At 44.7% G+C, this 24,684-nt stretch overlaps 1 protein-coding gene and 1 long non-coding RNA gene across 2 annotated transcripts in view; one reads left to right on the top strand and one right to left on the bottom strand.

Moving 5' to 3' along the window:
• The window catches only part of CKMT2 (creatine kinase, mitochondrial 2), a 29,549-nt gene extending 6,000 nt beyond the window's left edge, over nt 1-23,549 (top strand). The window contains exons 2-10 of the mRNA XM_032334846.1: nt 9,387-9,558; nt 10,927-11,125; nt 12,349-12,444; nt 12,935-13,156; nt 14,778-14,863; nt 15,788-15,911; nt 16,543-16,677; nt 17,823-17,948; nt 23,292-23,549. Of these exons, the coding sequence (XP_032190737.1) occupies nt 9,407-9,558; nt 10,927-11,125; nt 12,349-12,444; nt 12,935-13,156; nt 14,778-14,863; nt 15,788-15,911; nt 16,543-16,677; nt 17,823-17,948; nt 23,292-23,411 (1,260 nt within the window). The 5' untranslated portion in view covers nt 9,387-9,406 and the 3' untranslated portion in view covers nt 23,412-23,549. The remainder of the gene's footprint in view (nt 1-9,386; nt 9,559-10,926; nt 11,126-12,348; nt 12,445-12,934; nt 13,157-14,777; nt 14,864-15,787; nt 15,912-16,542; nt 16,678-17,822; nt 17,949-23,291) is intronic.
• LOC116585485 lies at nt 14,285-17,827 on the bottom strand. Its single transcript, XR_004283660.1, has 2 exons — nt 17,507-17,827; nt 14,285-16,784 (listed from the first exon to the last, which is right to left on the bottom strand). It is a non-coding gene; the product is annotated as an uncharacterized LOC116585485 (long non-coding RNA).
• Nucleotides 23,550-24,684: the final 1,135 nt, after the last annotated feature.

Below are 24,684 nucleotides of genomic sequence, written 5' to 3'. Positions count from 1 at the left end.
ACTCACTAAGTATCTTGGAACTTCTTCATTTATCTCCAAGTAGCCTTCCCACCACCATGGCTGAAGCCTGGAACATCTCCTGCCTAGTTTATTCAGGACACTAGGACCTGATTTCCCTGCCTCTAGACCCCTCTCCCTTTCTCACCAATTTACCAATTTAGTAACATTAGCCACAAGAACTTCTAACACTTACTGCCTGTTCCCTCTATGTCAGCATTTGTGCTGAGGGATCATTTAATCCTCACAAAACCTCTGAGTAGGTCCTATGATTAGCCCCATCATACAGATAAGGAAACTGAGCAGCACTTCTCAAACTGTCTGCAGAAAAAGCTGTCATTAATTTCTAATCCATCACAGACCAATACATTTATAAAACATGATAAAGTACATGATACGTAATAAAGTACATAATAAAGTACAATGACTAGAAAAATAAAATACAGGCATAGAAAATATAAACTTAAATTTTCTTTTTTTTTTTTTTTAAAGATTTTATTTATTTATTTGACAGACAGAGATCACAAGTAGGCAGAGAGGCAGGCAGAGAGAGAGGAGAAAGCAGGCTCCCTGCTGAGCAGAGAGCCCGATGTGGGACTCGATCCCAGGACCCTGAGATCATGACCTGAGCCGAAGGCAGCGGCTTAACCCACTGAGCCACCCAGGCGCCCTAAACTTAAATTTTCTTAATCAAAATTTCTCTGTCAACATGCCAAAAGCATTCTAAATGCTAACCCTCAATTTTTTACCTTCTTGAGAAAAATCTCCTTGATAGATCAGGTAGACTTGGGTCTTCTCCCCTGTTAATTATCTTTGCTCATGTCACTTTTTATTCGAATGATCTGTTTTTACAATGATCTCTCTCCTATTCCAGACCAGAAGCTTCTGGAGGGCAGCCCCAGAATCTGACACAGGGATTGATTCTCTGATGTTGTTGAATGGTTGGATAGACAGCCAGACAGGTGGACAAATGGATGAATGAATAAACGAGATTCAGGGCTAGCTCTCAGGCTGCGAAGTGACCTTCTCCATTGTGGAGGCTGCGTCCACACTTTGCATAGGCCACTCATGAGTGGTTGGGTTGGCCTCATTCAGATCTGTCCCTGGAAGCTCCAAGTATTCTGGAATCTAGAATCAGTCAGGGTTGTCCCCACATCATGGGTTTTCCTGGGGCCTTTGGGGATAGTCAGCCACCACAAATCCTAGGCAGATTCAGTCCTGGTTTAATCTAGCTCTCTAAATTTCAGGACAATTGTTTTTTATAGAGTCCCTCCAAAGCCAAATTTAGATCAGTGACTGTGGTGCAGGATGCCATGCCCTCACCATGAAGAATTTGGACCTAGGCATAGAACAGGGGTAGAATTAGCCTTCATTCCTCCCTTCCCCTCTGCAGCATTTACAGGTCAATTAAATCTGGTGTAGGCTGAGGGCAGTGGCTATTCTCCCATCTGGAAGATGCCTGGAAAGCGCATGGCCACAAAGAGGCCATCAGGCGGGCTTCCATAGCCATCTGTTTATGGACATGGGTATGTGGTGTTTAGTCATTGTTTCTGCTCGGATCTTTTGTTGTTTGGGACCTGGTACTAGTCACGGGGCTGGTGGGGGCAAGCAATACGTTGGTCTGACTAAAATCAGACACGCACAGTGTAGTTGAGCAGTGTGGGCTCAAACCAGACCAGACCATGCCCTCCCAGGAGCTCCCACGGGGCTCTGGCTCCCGTGGCAGAACACCTATCCTGTGACTTGTCTTGGCCCAGGAGGGGAGCAGGTTACGACTGCGGACTGGGAGAAAGGACTGCTGGCCTTGAATTCCAGCATGGCCACTCACGAACTTTGTGGTCTGGGGCCAGCTCTGTTACCTTCCTTTACCTCCATTTGCCTGTCTGTGAAATGGGGACAGTAAGCGCATCAACCTCATGGGTGTGTTGTGAGGACTGAAGGGGGGTAATAACCACCAAGCCCAACGTAACAAGGGCTTCACAGGAGTTCTCCCCTCAGACGGTGAGCACTGTAAAAACTGCCCCATAATAAGCACTTAAATATTTATCCAACAAATAAATAATAAGATATCTGTCTTCACCTCACTGTCCTGTCTTCCCTCTCCCTTCATCACTGCCCACTGTGACTCCTTTCCACCTGAAGCATGTTGGGTGTCATTCATGGTGACTTTGGCCCACACATCTGACTGCTTTTGGAAGTCCATGGTCAGTGGTATTCCTAGAGGGTGGAGGAAGCCCTGAGGGTTCACCCTCTGGTGTTGCTTCCCCTCTGGGGGTGGGGGAGAACGATGCCTGTGTACTGGTTTGCACCTTGGCCCAGAGCTCCCAGTGGAAACGCTGACTGAGAAAAACCATTCAGTATCCCTGAGAAACCACGAGGGACCAAGGCAGCTAGAATTGGCTGGCCGCTGTATTCCTTGGGAGATGAGGGGGTCGGCTCCATCCCAACATACTGTAATATTGTTTATTATTAAATCTTCTAAGTAAAAACAGGATCCTCATTTAAATGAGTGGCTACTGAAACACCGTATGTGCTTTTCCTTTATCTGTGTGACCTTGGGCTTTTAGTTGACCTCTCTGTTTTTAAGTTCCCTCATCTGTGACAGAGGGCAAGATAGCTGCTCCTTGGGGTTACTGTGGAGAAGTACTTGGCTTTGAAAACACTAATTTTGATTCCCCTCCTTATGAAAATGTGGGGAAATTTTTAATGATTACTGTTGTCCAGTGGTCAAATGGGTTGCCTTAGGAAGTGGTAAGATGCCCAGCTCTGCTAGTGTTTAAGGAGGGCTGAAGGTATAGGGGTGACTGCATTCAGGCTGAGCTAAATGACCCCTTCTGACTTGGGGTCTCTATGATCATTCTCTCTTTTACCCGGCATTTATTACAAATCTTCATGTGCAGGCCAGTGAGCTTGAGAACCAATAAAAATTATGACCCCATCCTATGGTCTTTGGGTCTTGTCTCTTCAAACTGTGGGATCAGTTCTGAGGGATGTCCACCCTTGCTGGAGCTCTGCTGGGCTCCTGACACAGTACTCCCTCCACGTGAGGGAAGGGAAGTAACTAAACCATCGCTCCCCTTTTCTTAGGATATTTCCAAGTTTTCTAAATATCCTAAATTCTTTCTCTGTCCCTTTGAGATGTATATAAATCTCTTTAAGAGGAAGTGAGCCTCCAGCAGTTTTACAACCTAGAAATGTTTTTCTCAAGAGCCTGGGAGCCATCTCTTTGAAATGTACATATTAAGGAAGATCTGCCCCTGGCAGGGGGGGTGGGTGATGCTAGTGGTTCAACTTAGGTGCCAGGCTCCAAGTTGTAAAATTACCTGCTGTCGAAGAGACAGGAAAAGCTTATTTTTCCTTTGGCCGAAGGCAATTAGCTAACACAAACGGCCACCCCAATTTCGGGTGAACTTGGAGTAAGCGCTGTGTGACAAATAGTGCTGTCATGTCTTACCTGAGTTACCTCGAGAACATGTACGCAGACAGGTTCTATCAGCCTGGTTCTCTAAAAGGGTAAGGTTTTGTTCTATTGTTGCAATTTCTTTAGTGGACTGCCTGGGAGGTGCATCACAGCCTGCCTTAATGCTTGGTGATAAAGATTCTTTCCTGTATTTTGTGGAGAGGAATTTCTGGATGACAGATTTTAGTTAAATTTCTCCGATACCCAACGCTGGTTTCTCATCTGCCTCTTCCTTCCCCACCTGCCTACTCAGTCAAAAGATTCCTGATGGAAGGAAGGACATGCACGTGAGGCTTCATGCTTTGCTGGGAGGCTCCATCTGTTAGCTGTGGGACACCCTGTACCAGATCTCCCTGGGAAACAGGCGAGGTCGGGCCGCGTGGGCGCCTACGGAGCCGGCCTGTTAGGGTTGAGAGACGAGGAGCCTGCATTGGGCTGCTCTGCTCTTGGCAGCTTGTGGAGACCCGGAACCTGAGCAGGGAAATGCTGAAATCCATCCTACCAGGCTTGCCTGGTTGCTTTTATGATAGGATTTCCAAAATCAATAGCTGAAAGGGATGTGTTTAATGTAATGTAAATAGGTTTTTTTCCCTAGTTTTGTAAGCTGGCTTCCTAGGTCAAACTTGACCCTAAGTTGGCTTAGATACCAGGCCCGAGCTTTATAGCAAATTAAAAGTGAGAAGTGCTTGGGAGCAAAGGAGCCAGGCCAGAGGGGGAAAGGTGCCTGGGGGAATAGCCCAAGGATAAGGTTCCTCTCCAGGAGACCTACATGCATTGTCTGAAGAGAGATAAGCAGGAAGCTGGTAAAAGTTATTTCTTCTGGAAATCAGGCAAAGCATAGCTTAAAAATAAGTCAGAGAAGAAATGTTTATTGAGCAGCTACTATGTGCAATGATCTGTGACAGGTAGGTAGGTTCTTGTACTTGAAGATTTTAGCCGTCGGATGGGAAGAAAGCGCATAGTGGGCAGTTCCTTATCCTGACAAGAGCTACAGGATAGTTGGGCTCACCAACAGGTGTCAAACACCTGTGCAGCGTACGTGGCGATGAGTGAGCAGCCCAGGAGTGCTGTGGGAGCTCAGACAGCAAGCAGTCACCTTGGGCTAGAAGTTTTGTGGGGACTGAGGCACCAGGCGCTGGTTCAGACACAGGAAAGAAGGACAGTAAAGTCCAAACTCGAGGGGCAGTGAGAAGCAATACTTAACCAAACTGCAATAATTTTACTGAAACAAATGAGTATGGCTTATGGCGCCAGCACAAAAACACAGTAAGTAAACTGATTTTATTTTAAGTTTTTTAAATTTAAATTCAACTTAGTTATTGCATAGTGTATTATTCATTTCAGGGGTAGAATTTAGTGATTCATCTGTCATATAACACCCACTGCTCATTACATCACGTGCCCTCGTTAATGCCCATCACCCAGTTACCCCGTCCTCCAACCCCTCTCCCCTCCAGCACCCCTCAGTTTGTTTCCTATGATTAGCCGTCTCTTACAGTTTGCCTCCCTCTCTGTTTTGGTATTTTAAAATACAACTCTCCTACATAGGATATATTTTATATATCTGTACTAGAATATGTTAGCTCTATGCTGTGTGTGTGTTTAATAAGAGATCGATCAGAGAGCTCAGTATGGAGCTCTAGAGCTCTTAACCTGAAAGTCAGGCTGGTGCACTGTGTCCCGGGTGTTCTGCGTGCGCCCCATGGCAGACCCTGAATGTGTGTGTACTGGTGCTGTGTGAGCTTTCATAAAATTCCCAGTGAATTTATTTAGTTGACATTTGCCTCTTTCCCCCAAAATAAGTCCGGATCCTGCTCCTGGGGAACACTGACCACTGGGTATCCTAAGGCTGAGTTAAGCTGGCTTCCGAACTTCTTCACTGCCTGTGCCCCTGGGACCATCACTCGCCCTCTGACTGGCCCAGTTCTCCGGCCTCACAGCCCCCACTGTGCCCAATCAGCTGACACTAGCATTCTTGTATGGGTCCTGGCAAGCCTAGAGTGGCTTCCTCCACCAGCAAGCAGTGCAGAAAGCATTTATTAAATAAGGCTACTGAGAGCCCACCAAGTACCAGGTGCTGTGCTAGGCAATGATGATACAGCGGTGAGCAAAAGAAACCAAGTTCCTTGCTTTGGGGGAGAGATGGTCAGTACGCAAAGCAGATAAAATGAGAGGTGGGCATGAGTGCCAAGAAGAAAACGAACAGGGTGTAATTCAGAGAAACTGGGAATGATGCCTAACTTCAAGCAAGCTGTCAGGCAGAAAGAACCACAAAAGCCAAGCTTTAAAGAAGAGGCCACTCCCCCTCCTAAGGGTGTCTGGATGCTAAGGCCTTTGTCCCTAGAGAAGCACCATAGCTGTTCCGGCGCCTTGTCTGTCTCCTCTCTCCGACCATGTCCTCACGGAACAGTTCAGTAGGTTATACTAATGCCTATGGCAGGGAGAGAATCAAAAAAAATCAAAAAGCTTTGCTGGAAGCCTCAGATTGCTTTAGGCATTAAAACTTTGGTCCTGGTGGCTTCACCAGAGATAGACTGACTTACAGAACCACCACATTTGGAAACTAGGCAAGCCGAAGCACGACCACTTTGGCACACATGGGCTATCTCTTACATACCTTTCTCCAGCTTCACCTATGCCACAGTTACCCACCATCTCACCATCGATGCAAGTAACAAATCCAGCCTCTTGGAGGCAGAGGCTCCAGCTGCAGATAGTGCTTAGGGAACATATGGGGGCTCCCAGGTCACACAGTCTGTAAGACAAAGCAATGATGTGCTTGTGCAGCTTTTCACAGACTAACTTTTTGACACACAGCAGAGATATCATTTAGTCACAAGGAAAAATGTTTTTAAAAAATTATTTTATTTATTTATTTGACAGAGATCACAAGTAGGCAGAGAGGCAGACAGAGAGAAAGAGGAGGAAGCAGGCTCCCTGCTGAGCAGAGAACCTGATGCGGGACTTGATCTCAAGACCCTGGGATCATGACCTGCGCCGAAGGCAGAGGCTTTAACCCACTGAGCCACCCAGGCGCCCCGGAAAAATGGTTTTATTGCAAGCCTGGATCTGGGTCTTTGGGGAGCAACTGCTCCCAGGGTCCCTAGCCTGTCTGATGAGACCCTTAGTTCACTCTCACTCTGAAGGTGATCGGTTGGGATCTCAACAGTGAAATTCAGTGTTTCTGTGTGTCCCGGAAAGAGAGTAACATAGAGGCAAGGAAGCCGGAATTCTTCACGTCACCAAAACGTTGAGACTGTGTCAATCCTCTACAAGGAATCCAAGCAAAAGCACTAGAGCTCCAGGGCTGCTTAGCCTGTGGCAGGCAAAGCCTCCACAGGATTATTGGCAGGAATCCTACGTCATGGCTCAGATAAGAGGACAATGTTAGAACTCTTGGATGTGTATTAATATTATTACTTCCGGAAACAATATAGATAGGACGTGTCAAAGTGACTGTTTTGAGTCAGACACCCACCTGCACATCCCTCTCCTGTGGAAGACCTGTGAAGAGCACCAGTTGTCAGTGGGGTGCAAATGACACCATGCCCTCCTCTTCCTCCTGACTCTGTTCAAGATTGGCCTTCTCAAACAGACTCTGATGTGAACACATGTCAGTGTCCAAGCAAGTTAAGGAAAGAAAAATAAAGATCAAGCCATATGAGTCAAGCTCAGACACAAATAGACTTAGTCTGAGGCTGCCCGAGCTTATTTTTTTTGGCCCTTATGTTTCCTGAAAGGAATTTAGATAAAGCTTCCTTTACTCTGATGAGTTCTATGATAAACCTCAGATGACCTTGCCTTTCTGCTCAGGGAGGAGACGGAGGGTGTGGACGCAGGTAAAACAGAGCCGAAAGGTATACATCAGTGCTGCCGGCCACATGCAAGAGCCAGCAAGTAGTGGGACAGTTCTCAGAGGAGCCCTCACCTACTTTTGGAAGGAGACCAGTAATAGCCCAAAGTCGTGTGATGAGATTAATTAATGTTGGGCCAGTCCAAATCCCTAGGACAACTTTAAAAAGTGGCCCATTTATCTTGTCTGAGGCTTACTAATTTCTGTTGCCTTTAAGACTTGGGGAATTGAGGGCGCCTGGGTGGCTCATGGGTTAAGCCTCTGCCTTCGGCTCAGGTCATGATCCTGGGGTACTGGGATCGAGCCCTGCATCGGGCTCTCCGCTCAGCGGGGATCCTGCTTCCTCCTCTCTCTCTCTCTGCCTGCCTCTCTGCCTGCTTGTGATCTCTCTCTCTGTCAAATAAATAAAATCTTTAAACAACAACAAAAAAAGACTCAGGGAATTGTCTTTAGACATTAGCACAGAAGAAAGGCTCTCTGATTTCCTGGGTTAGCGTAGGAAAAAAAAAGTCCTAAATTTTTTCAAGGACTCTGATGCTTTTGGTTGATATATTCAAGTTTCTCCCTAATATTGCTCAAACAGATGTTAAATAGAGAGTTCTAGGTGGAGATTCTGGAAGCATAGACTGATCATAGTTCATAGACTGATCGCAGTTCCCCAAATACATCCAGGAAGAAAGTGGACCTCAAAAGGCTGCTCTTAGAATTATGTGGTGGGTATTAAGGACGGCACGTATTACATGGAGCACTGGGTGTTATATGTAAACAATGAATCTTGGAACACTGCATCAAAAACTAATGATGTATTGTGACTAACATAACAATAATAAGAATTATGTGTAAGGCTATGCCAACCTCACCTTATTAAAAGTCTGTCTTCCACTGGATGGCCCAGGTTTTTAGCCACAGCCATACACATCAGGGGGCTCTTTGCTGGTGCTAAGCTTGGAGGATCTTGAGACAGAGTCCTTGGAACCTTCTAAATATTAGGGGAAAAAATTCCATACTCCCTGTATTTGGGCATCACAGAGAGTACTTAGAGTGACCTGTTCTACTGTCCCACACTCAACAACCCACATTAAATAGCTCCCTGCTGGGTGATGCTGGAACTGGTCCTTCCCATCTCTGGGCAATAGCAGACGTAGCTGGCTATCTGTCTGGGCAGGGGCTTATCCTGATTGTCATTCTTTGTTGATACTGTATACATCTAAACAAACACTTCCATATGTTTTCTACATTTTGTGTGTATCTCAGGCTGTCCTTCTAATGTCTGTTTCTTCCTAAGTATATATTTTAGTGGTTCTTTTGTTAATGATCTTCTCTTTATTTCCTTTTTCATTTTTAAAAGATAGTTTGACTCTGTGACCCCCAATTCCTCCTGATCTTTGACTGAGAGCTTGTTGCCTGATCTTCATCTGTAGGAAACCAGAGCCTAAACTGAGTATACTTTCCTTAGAGAGGATTTTATTCTGCCTCTGCTGGGAGCCAGGGATTGGGGGGTCTGGTGACCTTGGACCACTTGTGCCCCTCTTAAGGGTTCTAGCTCACTAGGGGAGTCACAGATAGAGCTCTCCACCCCACTGTTGGTAACCTGACCTTAGTGCTCACATGGACATCCATCCTCAACCCAAACCTCCTCGCTTGTTAGCCTGAGCTCTGCCACCAGCTCATTTGCAAGGAGTAGGGTGCGAGGGTGGGACTCAGAGACTTCCTCTACTTCTTCCAAGCCCAGGAACCTGACCTATTCAGGCTGTCCTCCCTGTGCAGTGGTGGGGTCCAAAGGAGCACCTGGTCTGTCACACAGCCAGCAGCAGAAATTCTCTGTTTATTTTCCCCATATTCTTAACTGGAGAAAATGGCCATGGACTTCATGCAGTTGGACATTCACAGTGTTTGCACCTCCCCACATCTCCCCAAGCAGTGTCAAGGGGTATGGGTGAGAAAGGAAGAAAGAGAAAAACCAAACCAAAAGAGAGGCACAGTGCTTCCTGTAGTCCTTTCTCTTGCCCGGCCATCGCTGGGCTGTGGCTTGGGTCCACCCCGGGAGCTTGTCTGATCCATTTTCTCTGCTTTCAGACACTCATCCAAGAGGAAGGATGGCCAGTGCCTTCTCGAAGTTGCTCACTGGCCGCAATGCTTCTCTGTTACTTGCTACCATGGGCACCAGTGCCCTAACCACTGGGTATCTGCTGAACCGGCAGAACGTGCGGGCCGAGGCTCGGGAGCAACATAGGCTGTTCCCGCCCAGGTAAGAACTCCACGTGTCAGCCAGAAATCTGCTATCCCCTGCCAGAAACTGTCAGCAAGTGTCCTTCTTGTTGCTTTTGAGAAGGACCAGATCAAACTGACAATCACTGTCGACACGCAGGGAGCACAGTGGCCTGTGGTGAATCCGAGGCAGTGCGGTGTCATCATTCCTGCCCAGAGCTGGGGAGCTAGTTGAATAGTAATAATACTCACGATGAATATCGGTTGAGCACTCTGATGTGTGTTAACTGCTGTACATGGGAGTGTCTGTTTTATTCATCTTAGCATCCCTTTGTGATAAAACGGAGACTTAGAACAATGAAGCAGTGCCCAAGTTCACACACCCAGTCCAGCCAAATGCAAACCCCAGGACCCCGATTTCAGACCCACATTTCACTCACTGCTGTCCCACCTTCTGGAGAATGGTGTTGTAGTACTGATATTAAGTACCAGCTTTAAAGGCCACTGCAGATGGAAAGTGGGAAAGTGGCATGAAGATGGCCAGGAGTTCCCAGTCCTTGGCTCCTTGCCACGGATGAGACGGCATGCACTGCAGAGTTGGCACGCGGCGCTGACTCCACAAGGTCCCACAGAGGCAGGTGTAGAGACAGATGAGGAGGACTTGCCGTTCTTCTCAGATACAGTCGCTGGCTCTTGTGGGGATCCAGATCTCTGAGGGAATTATCAACACCTACCACGTACTTCAGGAACTCCTGAAGGGAGATGACCGGTGTTTGAGCCTGTGGTGGTACAGAATCCCCTTTGTTTGGTTAGTACACAGCCTGGGATCAGAGAGCGCCTTGCTTTATTGCCTTCTGTGTAGTACCGTTCCGACAGATATTTACAGAATGCCTGTTTCAGTAGCCAGTCACTGCTCTCGACAGAGCAGAATCTGCTCTCTTGGAATGTCAGCGTAGAGGACAGATAAATAATGGAATTTCTAGGTACCTCTACCTGCAGGTTTCCAGTCTCTCCACCACAGACCTAAGGCACCACAATGTGCTTGTTGCATTTTACCAGAACTTCTGGGTTAAAAAAAAAAAAAAAAAGAAAAGAAAAAAGGCCACATGGGATGTCCATTGATTTTTGTCATTTTCACTGTATCTCCTCTTTCCAATAAGCCATGGTGTGTGGGCTCCTGCAGCCAGCAGCATGGGATCCTTAAGCAGGGCCACGCCCCTTTTCCCCCGGGCTGTTCTGGGGACTTTCTTTTTTTAATCTGGCTGACTTAAGTCATGACTCCTAGCCACGTGTCCCCATGCCCTCTGGCTAAAGACAGCCTGGTGGCAGGACAGCCAGAAGCCAAGTCCTTTCGCAGGCCGCCTCCCTCAGGCGGTGCTCACTGAGCGGCCCTCTCCTCCGCCTGCAGCGCAGACTACCCTGATCTGCGAAAGCACAACAACTGCATGGCCGAGTGCCTCACCCCGGCCATCTATGCCAAGCTCCGCAACAAGGCGACGCCCAACGGCTACACCCTGGACCAGTGTATCCAGACTGGAGTGGACAACCCTGGCCACCCCTTCATCAAGACTGTGGGCATGGTGGCTGGTGACGAGGAGTCGTATGAGGTAAAAACTGGCTGCTGATTCCAGAATGGGGGTGGGGGGATGCTCTGGGTGCAGAGTCCTTCTCTTCTCTGCGGGGCTGGCATTCCTAAAGGGAAGGCAGCTTCAGCGGAACATCTGGAATGCTTTCTGGAACAAGGAGGGCTACCGCTTCCCAGGGACAAGGCTTCCTTTGCTGCTGCTCTGGTATCCCACTCATGGAGGATGAGTTCCATGACAGGGTCTCGGAGACTGTCAAGGGGATGAATTGGTACAGAAAAAAAAAAAAAAAAACAACTTGTAATTTATTGGTGATATGTATTCATCAATAAGACCTTAGGAGATGGTGTATTTGTGGCTAGACTTCATTGAGGAAGAAGGACGGTCTGTGTCTTTAGCTTGGGAATTACTGATTATTGTAGCCTAGATGACTGAGTTCACCAAGTCTCTTGGAGGAATCCTGTGATCTCCGTGTCCTCATCCTTGGGACAGAAGCATAGAACAGTCTGCTGCTAGGGCAGCACTCGTCACAGAGCAACCTCGACACCACTCAGGGAAGTTCTCTGGGAGAACAGCCATAAAGAGGAGGATGGGTCCTCCTGAATGAACAGGACTGGTGGTTCATTCACATACAGCAGTGTGCTACCCTGGCTCCCTGGACCCAGTTTGCCCCCGCCCCCTGCCCACCCACTTCCCACAGCCCCTAAAGGTGGCAGGTCCTCTGTGGTGACTACTCTTAACATCATTTTACCTAAAGGATATCCCTGAAGCTCTTTTTTTTTTTTTTTTTTAATAGATTTTGCACAAGATAGTTTGGGCTATGGAAGGACCTCACAGGGTGAGAGGTACTGGCCTTGCCCTGACTGCTGCTGTGCACTTTTCTTGCAGTGTAGCTGGTTTTCCGTGAATTTATTATTTTCAAACCCTAGAACCTGATTATCTCTTTTGACCACAAAACTGCTTCTGGCAGCTTCTTTTATCTCATAAAGGCAAGAACTGCTGGGGGGAGACACAAGATTTTCTGGCTCAGTCTCATGGCAGTAAGCTTGGCAGAATCACTAGGGAGGTGGCCTGTTGTTATTCATTGACCTTCAATCTACCACCCCCGTTTCCTGCGTGGTAACACTGAGAATGACAGAGCAGGGCATCAGCTTTGGCCTTCAAGGTAAGAAGGGGCAAATGAAAGGAACCACCTTTTAATAGATGAATCAATTAAAGTGGAAACAGATGCATCTTCCCTTCTACAGGTGTTTGCTGACCTTTTTGATCCTGTCATCAAACTAAGGCACAATGGCTATGACCCCAGGGTGATGAAGCACCCCACGGATCTGGACGCATCCAAGGTAGGCTGCAGACCCCTCTCCTTTCCCATGCAGCTGGCACTCCAGAGCCTGAAGTGAGGAGCACCTGAGAGGAGGGCGACTCCCCTGGGTCAGATGCCCTCTGCAAGCTCTGTGATGGCCCTTGCGCAGCACACTCCCTGGAGGGGCAAGGAGAAGGTCAGAAACGTCCCGAAGTCTTTGTTTTCTTTAATAAGGGCCAGTAGGGTGGTGTTGGCCAGGGAGAACCCTGTCTTTCCTAAAGCAGTTACTTTTTTTTCATGCCACACCTAGTGTGGTAAAGGACTCTGGATGGCGCTGCATAAAGTAGCTGTGCCCCTTAGCTACAGTGCCCCTGCCCCTGTAATTCCAACATGTGTCCAGCATATTGTGCACAGGGTCTGAGGGCCCCCTGCACGGGGTGCTGCAGGTCAGTGGGGTGGACCCCATGGTGGTGGTGGGACTGTAGTTGGCAGCTGGCCGTGGTAACCCCATGCTCTCTCTGCTTCGGCAGATCACCCATGGGCAGTTTGATGAGCGTTATGTGCTGTCCTCTCGGGTGCGCACAGGCCGCAGCATCCGCGGGCTGAGCCTGCCACCTGCCTGCAGCCGGGCTGAGCGAAGGGAGGTGGAGAACGTGGCCATCACGGCCCTGGAAGGCCTCAAAGGGGACCTGGCAGGCCGCTACTACAGGCTGTCCGAGATGACTGAGCAAGACCAGCAGCGGCTCATAGATGTGAGTGGCCCTTGACCCATCTGGCCTGGCCTGGGATGGGGCTGTGCCTGGAACCCTAATGGGCACCATGAGACCTCATGGGGAGCTTGCTGGGACTTCAGCCTGTGCAGTATAAGGAAGAAAAATGGGAAAATGAGGCCTTAATACTTTAGGTCAAGCCACAGAAATGGTCTGTGGTTAAAATCAGAGGAAACTCCACTGTGGAGCTGGGGGGGTTGCAGATCCATGGCTGGAGGTTAAATGGAAGATCCCTTTGCTTATTGAAGATGGTCTCCATTGCCACACCCAAATAAAGTCCTAGAAGCTAGGAAAATCTGGAAAGGAAATTATCGAGGTGGAAGGCCTGCCCTGACTCCTATTGGAGCCAGCTCTGGGATTTCTGCTGCCTCCACGAGTCCTCAACAGCTTCCCTCTAACACTAGGGCAGACAAACTCAAGTCCTTTTACTTATTTTCCCTGTGGTCCAGCTAAAAAGGGATAGCAGTTTCAAAATTAACTTTTAGATATAACTTAAAAAAAAAAAAACCAACAACCACCACAAAACAGAAACAGTATCTCGTCATTTCATAAGATGCAAATGCCACAAAATATGCCCCATTACCAAACTGAATGAGCTAGCTTTGTGGTCTCTCTGGGCCTCAGTCTCCTGGTCTCTGCAGCTGTCAGGCCCTTGGCCTGCTCTGTTAGAGCATAAGCCCTCCTCGGCCTCCAGCAGCCACTTGTGGTTTCCAGCATAAGGCCACAAAGTCTGTTCTGGCTAATGTCTCCCAACCCTTCCACTTAGATTGTAAAGGACTTCCCTCTCCATATCTTCTTTACTTCTTACCTCAGTGTAATCAAATTTAAATATATGGTATGCATATTTATGTTCTTACTGTATACACACAGAAAAACAGTCTCGACACTGGTTTTGATACGAAGAGTACTTTCCTATAGTTTAAGGCACAACTTGGGAATCGTATGGGTCGAGGTTTGAATCGAGGCTCTGTCACTTCCTAGCTATGTGATACTGGGGAGGTTGTTTTCTCTGAATCTGTTTTCCTCACTCATAAAATGATTATATTTGCCTCCTACTGTTGTGAGGATTCAAGAAAAAAAAAAAACACATAGCATAGAGCAAGGTGAGCATTGAATTAATGGTAGATATTTTTATTTATAATCCATTGTTTTACATCTCCAATACTTGTTAGTGAAAGGAAGGATAGTAATAAGAGATCCACTAATGCCGGACATGTAGAGAATGGTGGCTGTGTATACCAGCCTTTCCAGGAGCGTGTCCCTCACTCACTGCCTGCTCCAACACTGCATAGCATTGGTGCTGGTGGATAAATATAATTCATAGTGATTGTTTCCATCTGGGCTAAGCCAGTGGATTTCAACCTTAGCTGTAAGCTAGAATCATCTGAAGAGCTTTTAAAAAATCCCACTGTCCAGGCCACACCCCATAACAATTAGGACAGAATCTCTGGGGGGCAGGAACATTCATATTTAAAAAAAAAAAAACCCAGGTTGTTCCAGTGGGCGGCCAAGGCTGAGAACCACTGTCTGACAGACCTGGCACATGTAGTTGTGTCTGATCTCATCATTTTTTCCTTTCTGCTTTGTCCGTTCTGGCCTGCAGGACCACTTTCTATTTGATAAGCCAGTATCCCCCTTACTAACATGTGCTGGGATGGCCCGTGACTGGCCAGATGCCAGGGGAATCTGGTATGGACACAGCATTTTCACATTTGCAGTGTGTACAGACGATCTCCTTCAGATCACCTGCTTCTCCTAACCTGCAGTTGCTGTGAGCCGCAGCTGACAGCATGCCCGGCTTGAGTTAAATGGGGGAGAGAGAGACTGTAGAAATTTGTGTGTGTGTCATTCCACAGTATGGTGATGTATCTAAGATATGTAAGAATGTTCGCTGGTTTGCATGAATTATGCATGAGAAAGACTATTTTTAAGAAAAATTAGCTTCATATTATTTGACCTCACAGAGAATCTGTTTCATGACTTTAAAACAAAAGAGCAGAAAATGAAAAGTTTCGAGGACTTAAGCAAAACCCTACAAGGAAGAATGGATATCGAGTATACACGTATTTTATCTTGGCCAAAGTCCTCAGTCCACTTTGATTCCCGTGTACTTTGGTAGGTTATTCTGACACTCTCCGAAGGAGCTGCGATAAGTGTGTTCGTGAGCAGATGCTCCGTGTGTGTGGATAGGCAGGATCTAGGCAGTAAACATATGTGAGATCTTCTGCATCCCAAACCTCCTGGGCTGCAGGTAAAAAAACTTTCTTGAAGCGCCACAAGATTTTGGTTGAGCCTCTTAGAATACTCTTGTTAGTGCCAAAGCCAAATGTTATCCATAGCTGAATTATTGTCCTCCTTGTCCAAGGACTGGGGAAGATGATATTCTTGTTGGGGAAAAAAACAGTACATCTTTAAGGGTTGGAGTTGGTCTTGTTGTTTGTTCTGTCACGGTAACATTATTTTGTAGCACTTGTTCAGGCACAGTAAAAAGCTTAGGGCTTTGTAGGAATGAGGAAGGTGAAATGAAGCAATGAAGCCACAGGAGTAAAGGGAATCTTCATGTGTTGAAACAAATGGATTTGACACGCAACACCGTATTTCTCCTTTCATTAGGCATAATTATGACAAGACCTTTCTCATCTGGATTAATGAGGAAGACCACACCAGGGTAATCTCTATGGAAAAAGGAGGCAATATGAAAAGAGTATTTGAGCGATTCTGTCGAGGACTGAAAGAGGTAAGATGTTACCAGAGATTTCTGAATTTTCATTAAAATGAAATCACTTCTTCATTCTTAACAGAAGACACTATGGTGATTACCAGGATGAGGCTAATTTTCTTTAGGATCATGGCACTCTCTGAGGGCGGGACTACCAGGCCAGGGCTTCAAAAATAGGAATTTACTAGTTAAAAAAAAAAAAGTCTCCTCTGCCCTTCTCCCCAGTCCAGAATGGTTCAGGGAAGTCTGTGGATCATTACTTATGATCCAGTTTCCTTAACAGTGCTCCTGGTGATTCTAAGCATAGAGACAGTACAGGATGTAACTATGTTCCTAAGTAACCTGACCACAGCCTTACCTGCTGAGAATTCCTACATTCTCCTATTATTCTCGTATGAAAAATAACAGCAACGGACATTCATTGAATATTTAGGATGTGCTAGTACTGCATTCAGTGCTGTACCTGCTTCATCTAATTTAATTGACTCATTTTAATATTTGGATAGAAGTATCCTTTTCCATTAAGGAAGTAATATAAATTTGCCTGAATCTCACTCATGGCAGACATACAGTACACATGTCTCTCCCTGGTGTTGCGGATGTACCAAGTAAATGGATACTTAAGAACTCCGTTTGTTCACTGCTGTAGGTGGAACGCTTAATCCAAGCGCGAGGCTGGGAGTTCATGTGGAATGAGCGACTAGGATATATTCTGACCTGCCCTTCGAACCTTGGCACAGGATTACGGGCTGGTGTCCACGTTAGGATCCCAAAGCTCAGCAAGGTAATGTTACGCAGTCAACAGTCCTTTTGAGTTCCACCAGGATAAACTCATATGTGACTTCTTTGTGGAGGGAGAAATCATCACCATTCTGTAACCCTTCCTTCATTCTGTAACCCAACATAGATTCTAAAGACACTTGTATTAGGATAAAAGATTAAGGGCTGTAAGAAAGAGGTGTGGATTCAAGAGTAACAAGTTTAAATTCTCCTCACTACAAGTCAGGAAGGACAGGTGGGATGCTCTGCCCTGCTCCGGGGAGTTCCTTCTGTCTCTGCCTCTCCTAGTGGAGGGGATTCTCCCACTTCAGCCTGCATCAAAATTGCCTGGAGGCTTATCAAAACAGATTGCCCACCTGAAAAGATTTGCATTTTTAACAAATTTCCAGGTGACTTGATGCTGCTGGTCAGGGAACTGCACCGGGAAGACCATGGTCTTAGGGCACTGTCCTCTTAGCATGGTCATCGCCAGGCCCCATGTTGCAGCTTGTGGGAAGGGGAGAGAGGATATAGGTGCCACCATGTACAGATTGAAAGCCTAGGCCTGGAAGTGCACACATTACTTAAGTTCATTCTGTTTGCAAGAATGTAGCTAATGGTCACCTTCTCAGCTCCATCTGTAGAGGAGAAGGAAAAAGCGTTCTGGTAGGCATCCAGCACTTTTGCAACAGCACAAGCCAATCAAATACTTGAAAACCATTTTAGAAAATGTGCTTCCTACCAAAAACAGAATGAAGAATTATTCCAATGTTAAGAAAATGATTTGATGTCATTTAACATCATGATTTTAATTCTATCAGTGAAACGATTATACAGATGAATAATCAACTCACCAAAGCTGGCATCCAAATGGCAAAAATCATATAGAAGTTAAAAACAGCTCTGCTACCTTCGAGCTGTGTGACCCTCATCAGTTATAGTCCTCTGAGCCTCAGTTTCCTCATCTGTGAAATGAGAATGAAAGCAGTACCTACACTTCAGAGGTTGTTGTAAGGTTTAAAAGTTCTAGCATAGTGCCATGGTACACAGTAAGTATATGCTTAATATTGACGGTTACTATCTCTCATTATATCTCTTACTAATTCCATGTGCCAATGATGGTGAATCAGTTTTGCTTCTTATGACACTAAGTACTGTCTCTTGTCCCAGGATCCACGCTTCTCTAAGATCCTGGAAAACCTGAGACTCCAGAAGCGTGGCACGGGTGGTGTGGACACAGCAGCGGTGGCGGATGTATATGATATTTCCAACATAGATCGAATTGGTCGATCAGAGGTAACAGCTCTCACTTTCCAAACATGAGCTGACCATACTAGCCTAAGAGAAAAAGGGAATAGAGAGGTAGCCTGTACGGCCTCACCTTATTCACAAAAGTCAAGACCTCCTCTTCCCCCCACCCCGAGTCCTGCGTCCAGGTCGTGTTTCATTCTGTAGTACTAATCCTCCCTGGGAAATAACCACATAAAAGCAAGCACAAGGTAAGCTGAGAATATACAGGCAAGTAAAGGAGTTCATGGAGGGACTATTGTCAGCACCTGGCCCCTGAGAGGTATTCCAGCCGTCTTTCAAAGATCGGAGCTCTCTTACGCCAAAGGACAGCAGCATTTTATCACTGTGATGTCAGAGAACGTGTGTGCTCTCTGACGGTGGCAAAATAGTGGAAATTTCTCTTGATTCTGAATTTCCTTTGGGGAAAGCCACATGCTTCATTTTTAGCATTTTTAGACACTTGGTAGTTTATAAAATCGTGTATTTTTCAAGCTAAACATGGCATATATGTATGTACTAGGTATATAACAGACTGTGCTCATGAAATACTCTTTAGGGTTCTGTGAACACATAGGAGGAACAGCATTCGTAAGCTCTAAGGAGGCCTGGAGTGAGGCAGGAGGCAGAGCAGGAAGAGCCCCCCCACCCACCCAAGGAACATGCAGCTGCATCCTAAGCAAGCACTGACCGCATAAGTCACACCTGTTTATCTGTGCATGCTCCCACGGAATGTACTATGCCCATTATTAATTTAAAAGCCTCTTCCTCTTACACCGTACAGATCCTAGTAACTCACTGGCTGGTTATTAAATCTCTGCATTATTGATGCTCTTTCTTCCTTGCTAGTTTTCAAATATCTCACTGCCTATGGGTATATCCAATAGGCACCATTACACTGAGAAAAGGGAAAGAGGAAACACTCAGGTCAGCCTGTGAGCTTCCACCTCTGGTAAAGTACTTGAGGAAGAAGTAGCTCTAAATACAATTTCTGAGGTTTACTGAGTAATATGTGGTGTAGTGAATAAAGAAGATCGGGAGCCTGAGCCTGTCTGCTTCTATTGTTAACCAAATTTTTATTACTGGAAAGCAAGGCAGTCATCACTTAATTTTTTTTCTAAAGCCTAAGTTAATAGGTGACATTATAAAAGATAGAAAAATGCTGAAGTATTAAAAAATAACACTACTTATTTAACTTAATCCTAAGAAAAGCATTATAAGCATTATTCTGTATTGCCTTCCATTTTTTAAATGATTGTTTTGTTATGTAAAAGTTATATTTTACATAGTTTTATTCACAGGAACAGATTTATTCATGAGTTCACAGCTCTTTGTTATTCAGGAAAAGTGATTCTCTTTAATGTATTAGGTCAGTCATAAGCTCTGCTCTGGCTGAGGCTGGTTTGACAACTCCCTGTGCTATGCTGTCCTCACCACAAATGGAGATGCCACTGGTCACCATATAGTGCTATCACAGTAACATTGACCATATTCCCTTTCATCCTTGTCACGTCTTCATTCCGTAACTGGAAGCCTGTGTCTCCCGCTGCCCTTTACCCAGTGTTGCATCTGGCATCCACTAGTTTGTTCTCAGTGTCTATGGTCTGGTTTCTGTTTGTTTTTTTAGACTACACATATAAGTGAAATCATACGGTTTTTGTCTTTCACTTAAAAAGCCCTTGAGGGACGCCTGGGTGGCTCAGTTGGTTGGACGACTGCCTTCGGCTCAGGTCATGATCCCGGAATCCCGGGATCGAGTCCCACATCAGGCTCCCAGCTCCATGGAGAGTCTGCTTCTCCCTCTGACCTTCTCCTCGCTCATGCTCTCTCTCACTGTCTCTCTCTCAAGTAAATAAATAAAATCTTTAAAAAATAAAATAAAATAAAATAAAATGCCCTCGAGGTCTATCTATGTTGTCACAAATGGCAACATCTCAATCCTTTTTATGGCTGAGTGATATTCCACTGTAGATATGTGGGTCTGCGTATATACACATGTCACATCTTTATCTGTTCATCTATTGATGGACACTTCATCTTGGCTATCATAAATAATGCTGCAAAAAACGTAGGGGTGGATATAACTTTTCAAATAGTGTTGTTTTCTTTCAGTAAATACCAGTAATGAAATTACTGGATTGTATGGTAATTCTCTTTTTTAATTTTATGAGGAAACTCCCTACTATTTCCCACAGTGGTACACTAGTTTCCATTGCCTTCAGCAGCACACGAAGGCTCCTTTTCCTCAGAATCCTCAGCAACATCTGTTATATCTTGTCCTTGTGATACTGGCCATTCTGACAGGTGCATGGTGCTATCTTGTGGGTTTGGTTTACATTTCCCTGCTCATAGTGATGCGGAGCAGCTTCTCATGTCCGGTGGCCATCTGTATCCCTTGTTGAAGAAGATGTCTATTCAGGACCTTTGCCCATGTTATAATCAGATGCTATGTTGTTTCATTATTCTGGCATAGTCCTAATGGTATGTTACTGTTTTTGTTTTACTTGCCAGAGGACAGCTATCCATAAGTATGTGGCTAAGGCCAGTGTCCAAGGGTTTACTTGTTTCTCTGAGTTTTTTGGTTCCATGCCTCAAATGTAGCTCTTTAATCCATCTTGAGTTATAACAAAGGGGTCCAGGCTCATTCTTTTCATGTAGCTATCCAGTTTCCCCAGCACCATTTATTGAAAAGACCATCTTTCCTCTATTGTATACTATTGCCTCCTTTGCTGTAGATTGACCAGAGAATCAAGGGTTCATTTCTGAGCGCTCTCTCCTGTTCCGTGAATCTCTGTGCTGGTACCATACTGTTTTGATCACTCTAGCCTTGCAGCACATCTTGAAATCTGGGATTGTGATAGCCCCGGCTTTGTTCTTCTCTTGAAAGGTTGCCTTGGTTGTTTGAGGTCCTTTTTGGTTTCATGGAAATTTGGAGATTATTTATTTTAGTTTGGTGGAAAATGCTGGTGCTCTTTTGATAGGGATTGCACTGAATCTGTAGCTTGCTTTGAGCAGTATGGACATTCCAGTGATACTTACTCCCCCAGTTCATGGGTATGGTACATTTTTCCATTTGTTTGTGTCATCTTCAAATTTCTTTCATCAATGACTTCTAGCTCTTAGAAGATAGGTCTTTCACCTCCTTGGTTAAATTTATTTGTAGGTGGTGTTTTCTTTTTGGTGCACTTGTGAGTGGAACTGTTTTCTTAGCATCTGTCTCTCTGCTTCCATATTACTATATAAAAATGCACCAGATATCTGTATATTATTGTATCCTGAAACTTTACTGAGTTTTACTTCTTCCTTACCAATTTGGAGGCTTTTTTTTTTTTCCTTGTCTGATTGCTGTGGCTAGGACATCCAGTACTATGCTGAATAAAAGTGTTTAGTTCAGTTCTTTTTCTGAGGTTTTATCTTACTCTCTTGTTTGGAGCATATTCCTGTCTCCTGATTTTGGTGACTTTCTTAATTTCTATGAATTGGGCAGAACAGCTACTTCTCCTAACATTGAAAGAATGGTCTTAGGTATGGTGTGTATGCACATGTGTAGACTGTGTGTACCTGGTGACGGGATGGTTGCAGCTGTGGCTGGCAGGGTGGGGGTGGGGGGCTCCCAGGACACTCGGTGCTGGGACTGCCCTGGGACTCTTCAAGCAGAAGGCATGCTCTCCATTTTTACAATTATTCAAATACCTCTTCAAAAAAAAAAAAAACCTATAATCATATTTTTCCAGTATATTCTATCATGAGCTTATTCTTACAATATTAAGTATTCTTTAAAAACCTAATTTTTAATGACAGCATAGTAAAGATACTCATCTATTTAATATCTGATTTGTTGATATTTGACTATATCTGTACATAATTCTGTAACCATCTCTATACTTTAATCACAACTCTGATTAGTTAGGATATATTTTTAGGAAGAGAATTCATGAGTTAAAGATAGGGGGACCTTACTTAGGACCAAGTTACTTACCAGAAGACTCATATTAAGATAGAGTCCCTTTGGGGTTCCTGGGTGGCTCAGTGGGTTAAAGCCTCTATCTTCGGCTCAGGTTATGATCCCGGGGTCCTGGGATTGAGCCCCACATCAGGCTCTCTGCTCAGCAGAGATCCTACTTCCTCCTCTCTCTCTCTCTGCCTGCCTCTCTGCCTACTTATGATCTCACCCTCTGTCACATAAAAATTAAAAAAAAAAAAAAAAAAGTAAAAAGATAGAGTCCCTTTGACAGTGAATTAGAGAACCATCTCACTACACCATTATGAACAGCAGGACAAATCAAACTGGATAAGTAAGAATTATGTGTTTTTTTGATTAGTGATGACTAGCTTTCTGACCCAACCCTCTCTCGGGGCTTCAGTTTCTTTAAGCATAAAAAGTGGGGAGGAGAACTGGACTCAATCCTGCCTAAGGTATGTTCAGCTGTAACAAGTAACAACCCCTTCCATCCTTGTTATTCATTATTGAGTTATTATTAAGCATTTTAATGCAGTTGGGAATTAAGTCATTGCTTACTATCTCAGTTTGCATCTCTTTAGGAGCAGTGCAACTGATTAGGAAAAGGATTCCAAGGAAAAAAATCCTAGGTAGATGTGCTCTGATTTACAAATACTGGTTTTTATTAAAGTTTGTTTTTTTTTTTTAAAGCAGTAATTTTTTAAAGGTTTATCCTAATATAATTCAGAGTTTCCTTTAAGTAGCAAACTTGCCTGGTACAGTGAAAACATGATTTAATTGCACCCAAACATTTGGTCTTAAACAATTTTTCGGAAAGCTAGCCACTGATTAAATATAGCTCAGATACTATCTAAGCTATCATGCTCAGATAGCTTAGTGGTAGGTCTTAAAGAGAGATCCAGGTCAAAAAAACAAAGGTGTCATGGTAATTTTACTTATTTTTTTTTAAATTTATTAGAGTGTGCAAGCAGGGAGAGGGCAAAGGGAAAGACATAAGCAGACTCCCTACAGAGCAGGGAGCCTGACACAGAACTAGATTCCATGACCTGAGCCAAAGGGAGACACTCAACTGACTGAGCTACCTAGACACCTCTGTAATTCTACTTTTGGATAAATTTATAGCAGAAACTGACTGGGGGTGGGGGGGTGGGAGTGTCTGAGATGCACACTAATGGCTTTCATATATTTAAAAAGTTCTCAAAACAGTAAATCTAAAAAAAAAAAAAAAAAAAAATCCCTCCACAACACTTGAGAGAAATACTAGCAAAGAAGAAATTGTTATAAAGTCTACCTAACAGGACAATTTCTTACTTCTCCCAGTATTCTTATTGATTAATGCCTTGCATGTGTCCTTTATGCCCATTAATCATTCTTCTTTTTCACTATCAAAGGTTGAGCTTGTTCAGATAGTCATCGATGGAGTCAACTACCTCGTGGATTGTGAAAAGAAGCTGGAGAGAGGCCAAGATATTAAGGTCCCACCACCTCTGCCTCAGTTTGGCAGGAAGTGAACTTTTTGTTTTCCAAACTATAAATAATCTGTCTGCTGGTATGACAGACATGAGGAAATTTTTACTCTGAGAGTTTTTATAAAAAAATGTAAAATTGTATGTCCTATCTTTAAAATAAAACTCTCCTTAATATCCTTAGTTTCCGTGATTTTTAAAAATCCTACTCAGAAGGGCAAATACATCAAATTAGAAGTAGCAGCAGGCAAAAATCTGGTAAGGCAATGATAAAACATATTTCTAAGACCACTTACACACAAACCTAAAAACCCTCCAATCATCTAGATGCTATAATTACAACACCGTAACAAAACTTGATGGACAACACTGGTGTATTAGTTCCTCATTTTCCAATCATGTTTCTGGAAAGTAGAACAGGAGGAGACTGATTTCTCTTGAGGGTCTGGAAATAAATACAACTATACAAATGGCAAACAGAGGCAACTTAATCAGGGATAGATATAGAAAGGGAGTCAGGGGACGCCTGGGTGGCTCAGTTGGTTAAGCAGCTGCCTTCGGCTCAGGTCATGATCCCAGCGTCCTGGGATCGAGTCCCACATCGGGCTCTCTGCTCAGCAGGGAGCCTGCTTCTCCCTCTGCCTGCCATTCTGTCTGCCTGTGCTCGCTCTCTCCCCCTCTCTCCCTCTGATAAATAAATAAAAAATCTTTAAAAAAAAAAAAAAAAAAAGAAAGGGAGTCAGCCACCATCACATTTGTCAGAAACTCAAATACAAGCATACTAAAGCACTCTGGTGCTTTAGGTATAACTGATTGGGGTTGTATAACTGATTGGGGTTGTAGGTGTGGATAAACTGAAGGCAGAATAACTCAAAACGGAGTAACCGATGGAAAGGTTTTGAGAAGAGTATGTGGCTTTCTTTGGTTGGTCGTGAGTTGGAAGAAGGGTAAAAAAAATTAGTGAAGATGGCAGTCACTGATGAAGTCAAATCTCTCAGCTGGTAAGTTTGATTGTGGGTTGGCTTCCTAAACTGGATGTTGCAAAGATTATGAGTTAAATATGGTCAAGATTATTAGTTAGATATGGTCTGAAATTGTAGGTTTGTAAATTTACTCTCAAGAGAACGCCACAATTGGAGGTCTAATACTGAATACTGAATATGTGTTTAGTATAATTCAGAAGCTTAATTTTTACCCTCAGCAGGCATGTCCTTCTATCAAATCTTGTGCTTTTATAGCCATCATGTGATGTCTGGAACATGAAAGGGCATGACCGAAGAGTTAGGGAGAACACTGTGGCAAGTTATGAAATTGTACA

Source organism: Mustela erminea, chromosome 3 (assembly GCF_009829155.1).
Source record: "Mustela erminea isolate mMusErm1 chromosome 3, mMusErm1.Pri, whole genome shotgun sequence".
In the NCBI taxonomy this organism is placed as follows: domain Eukaryota; kingdom Metazoa; phylum Chordata; class Mammalia; order Carnivora; family Mustelidae; genus Mustela; species Mustela erminea.
Note: the sequence above shows the minus strand (reverse complement) of the source record. Positions and strands in the feature narration are given on the sequence as shown.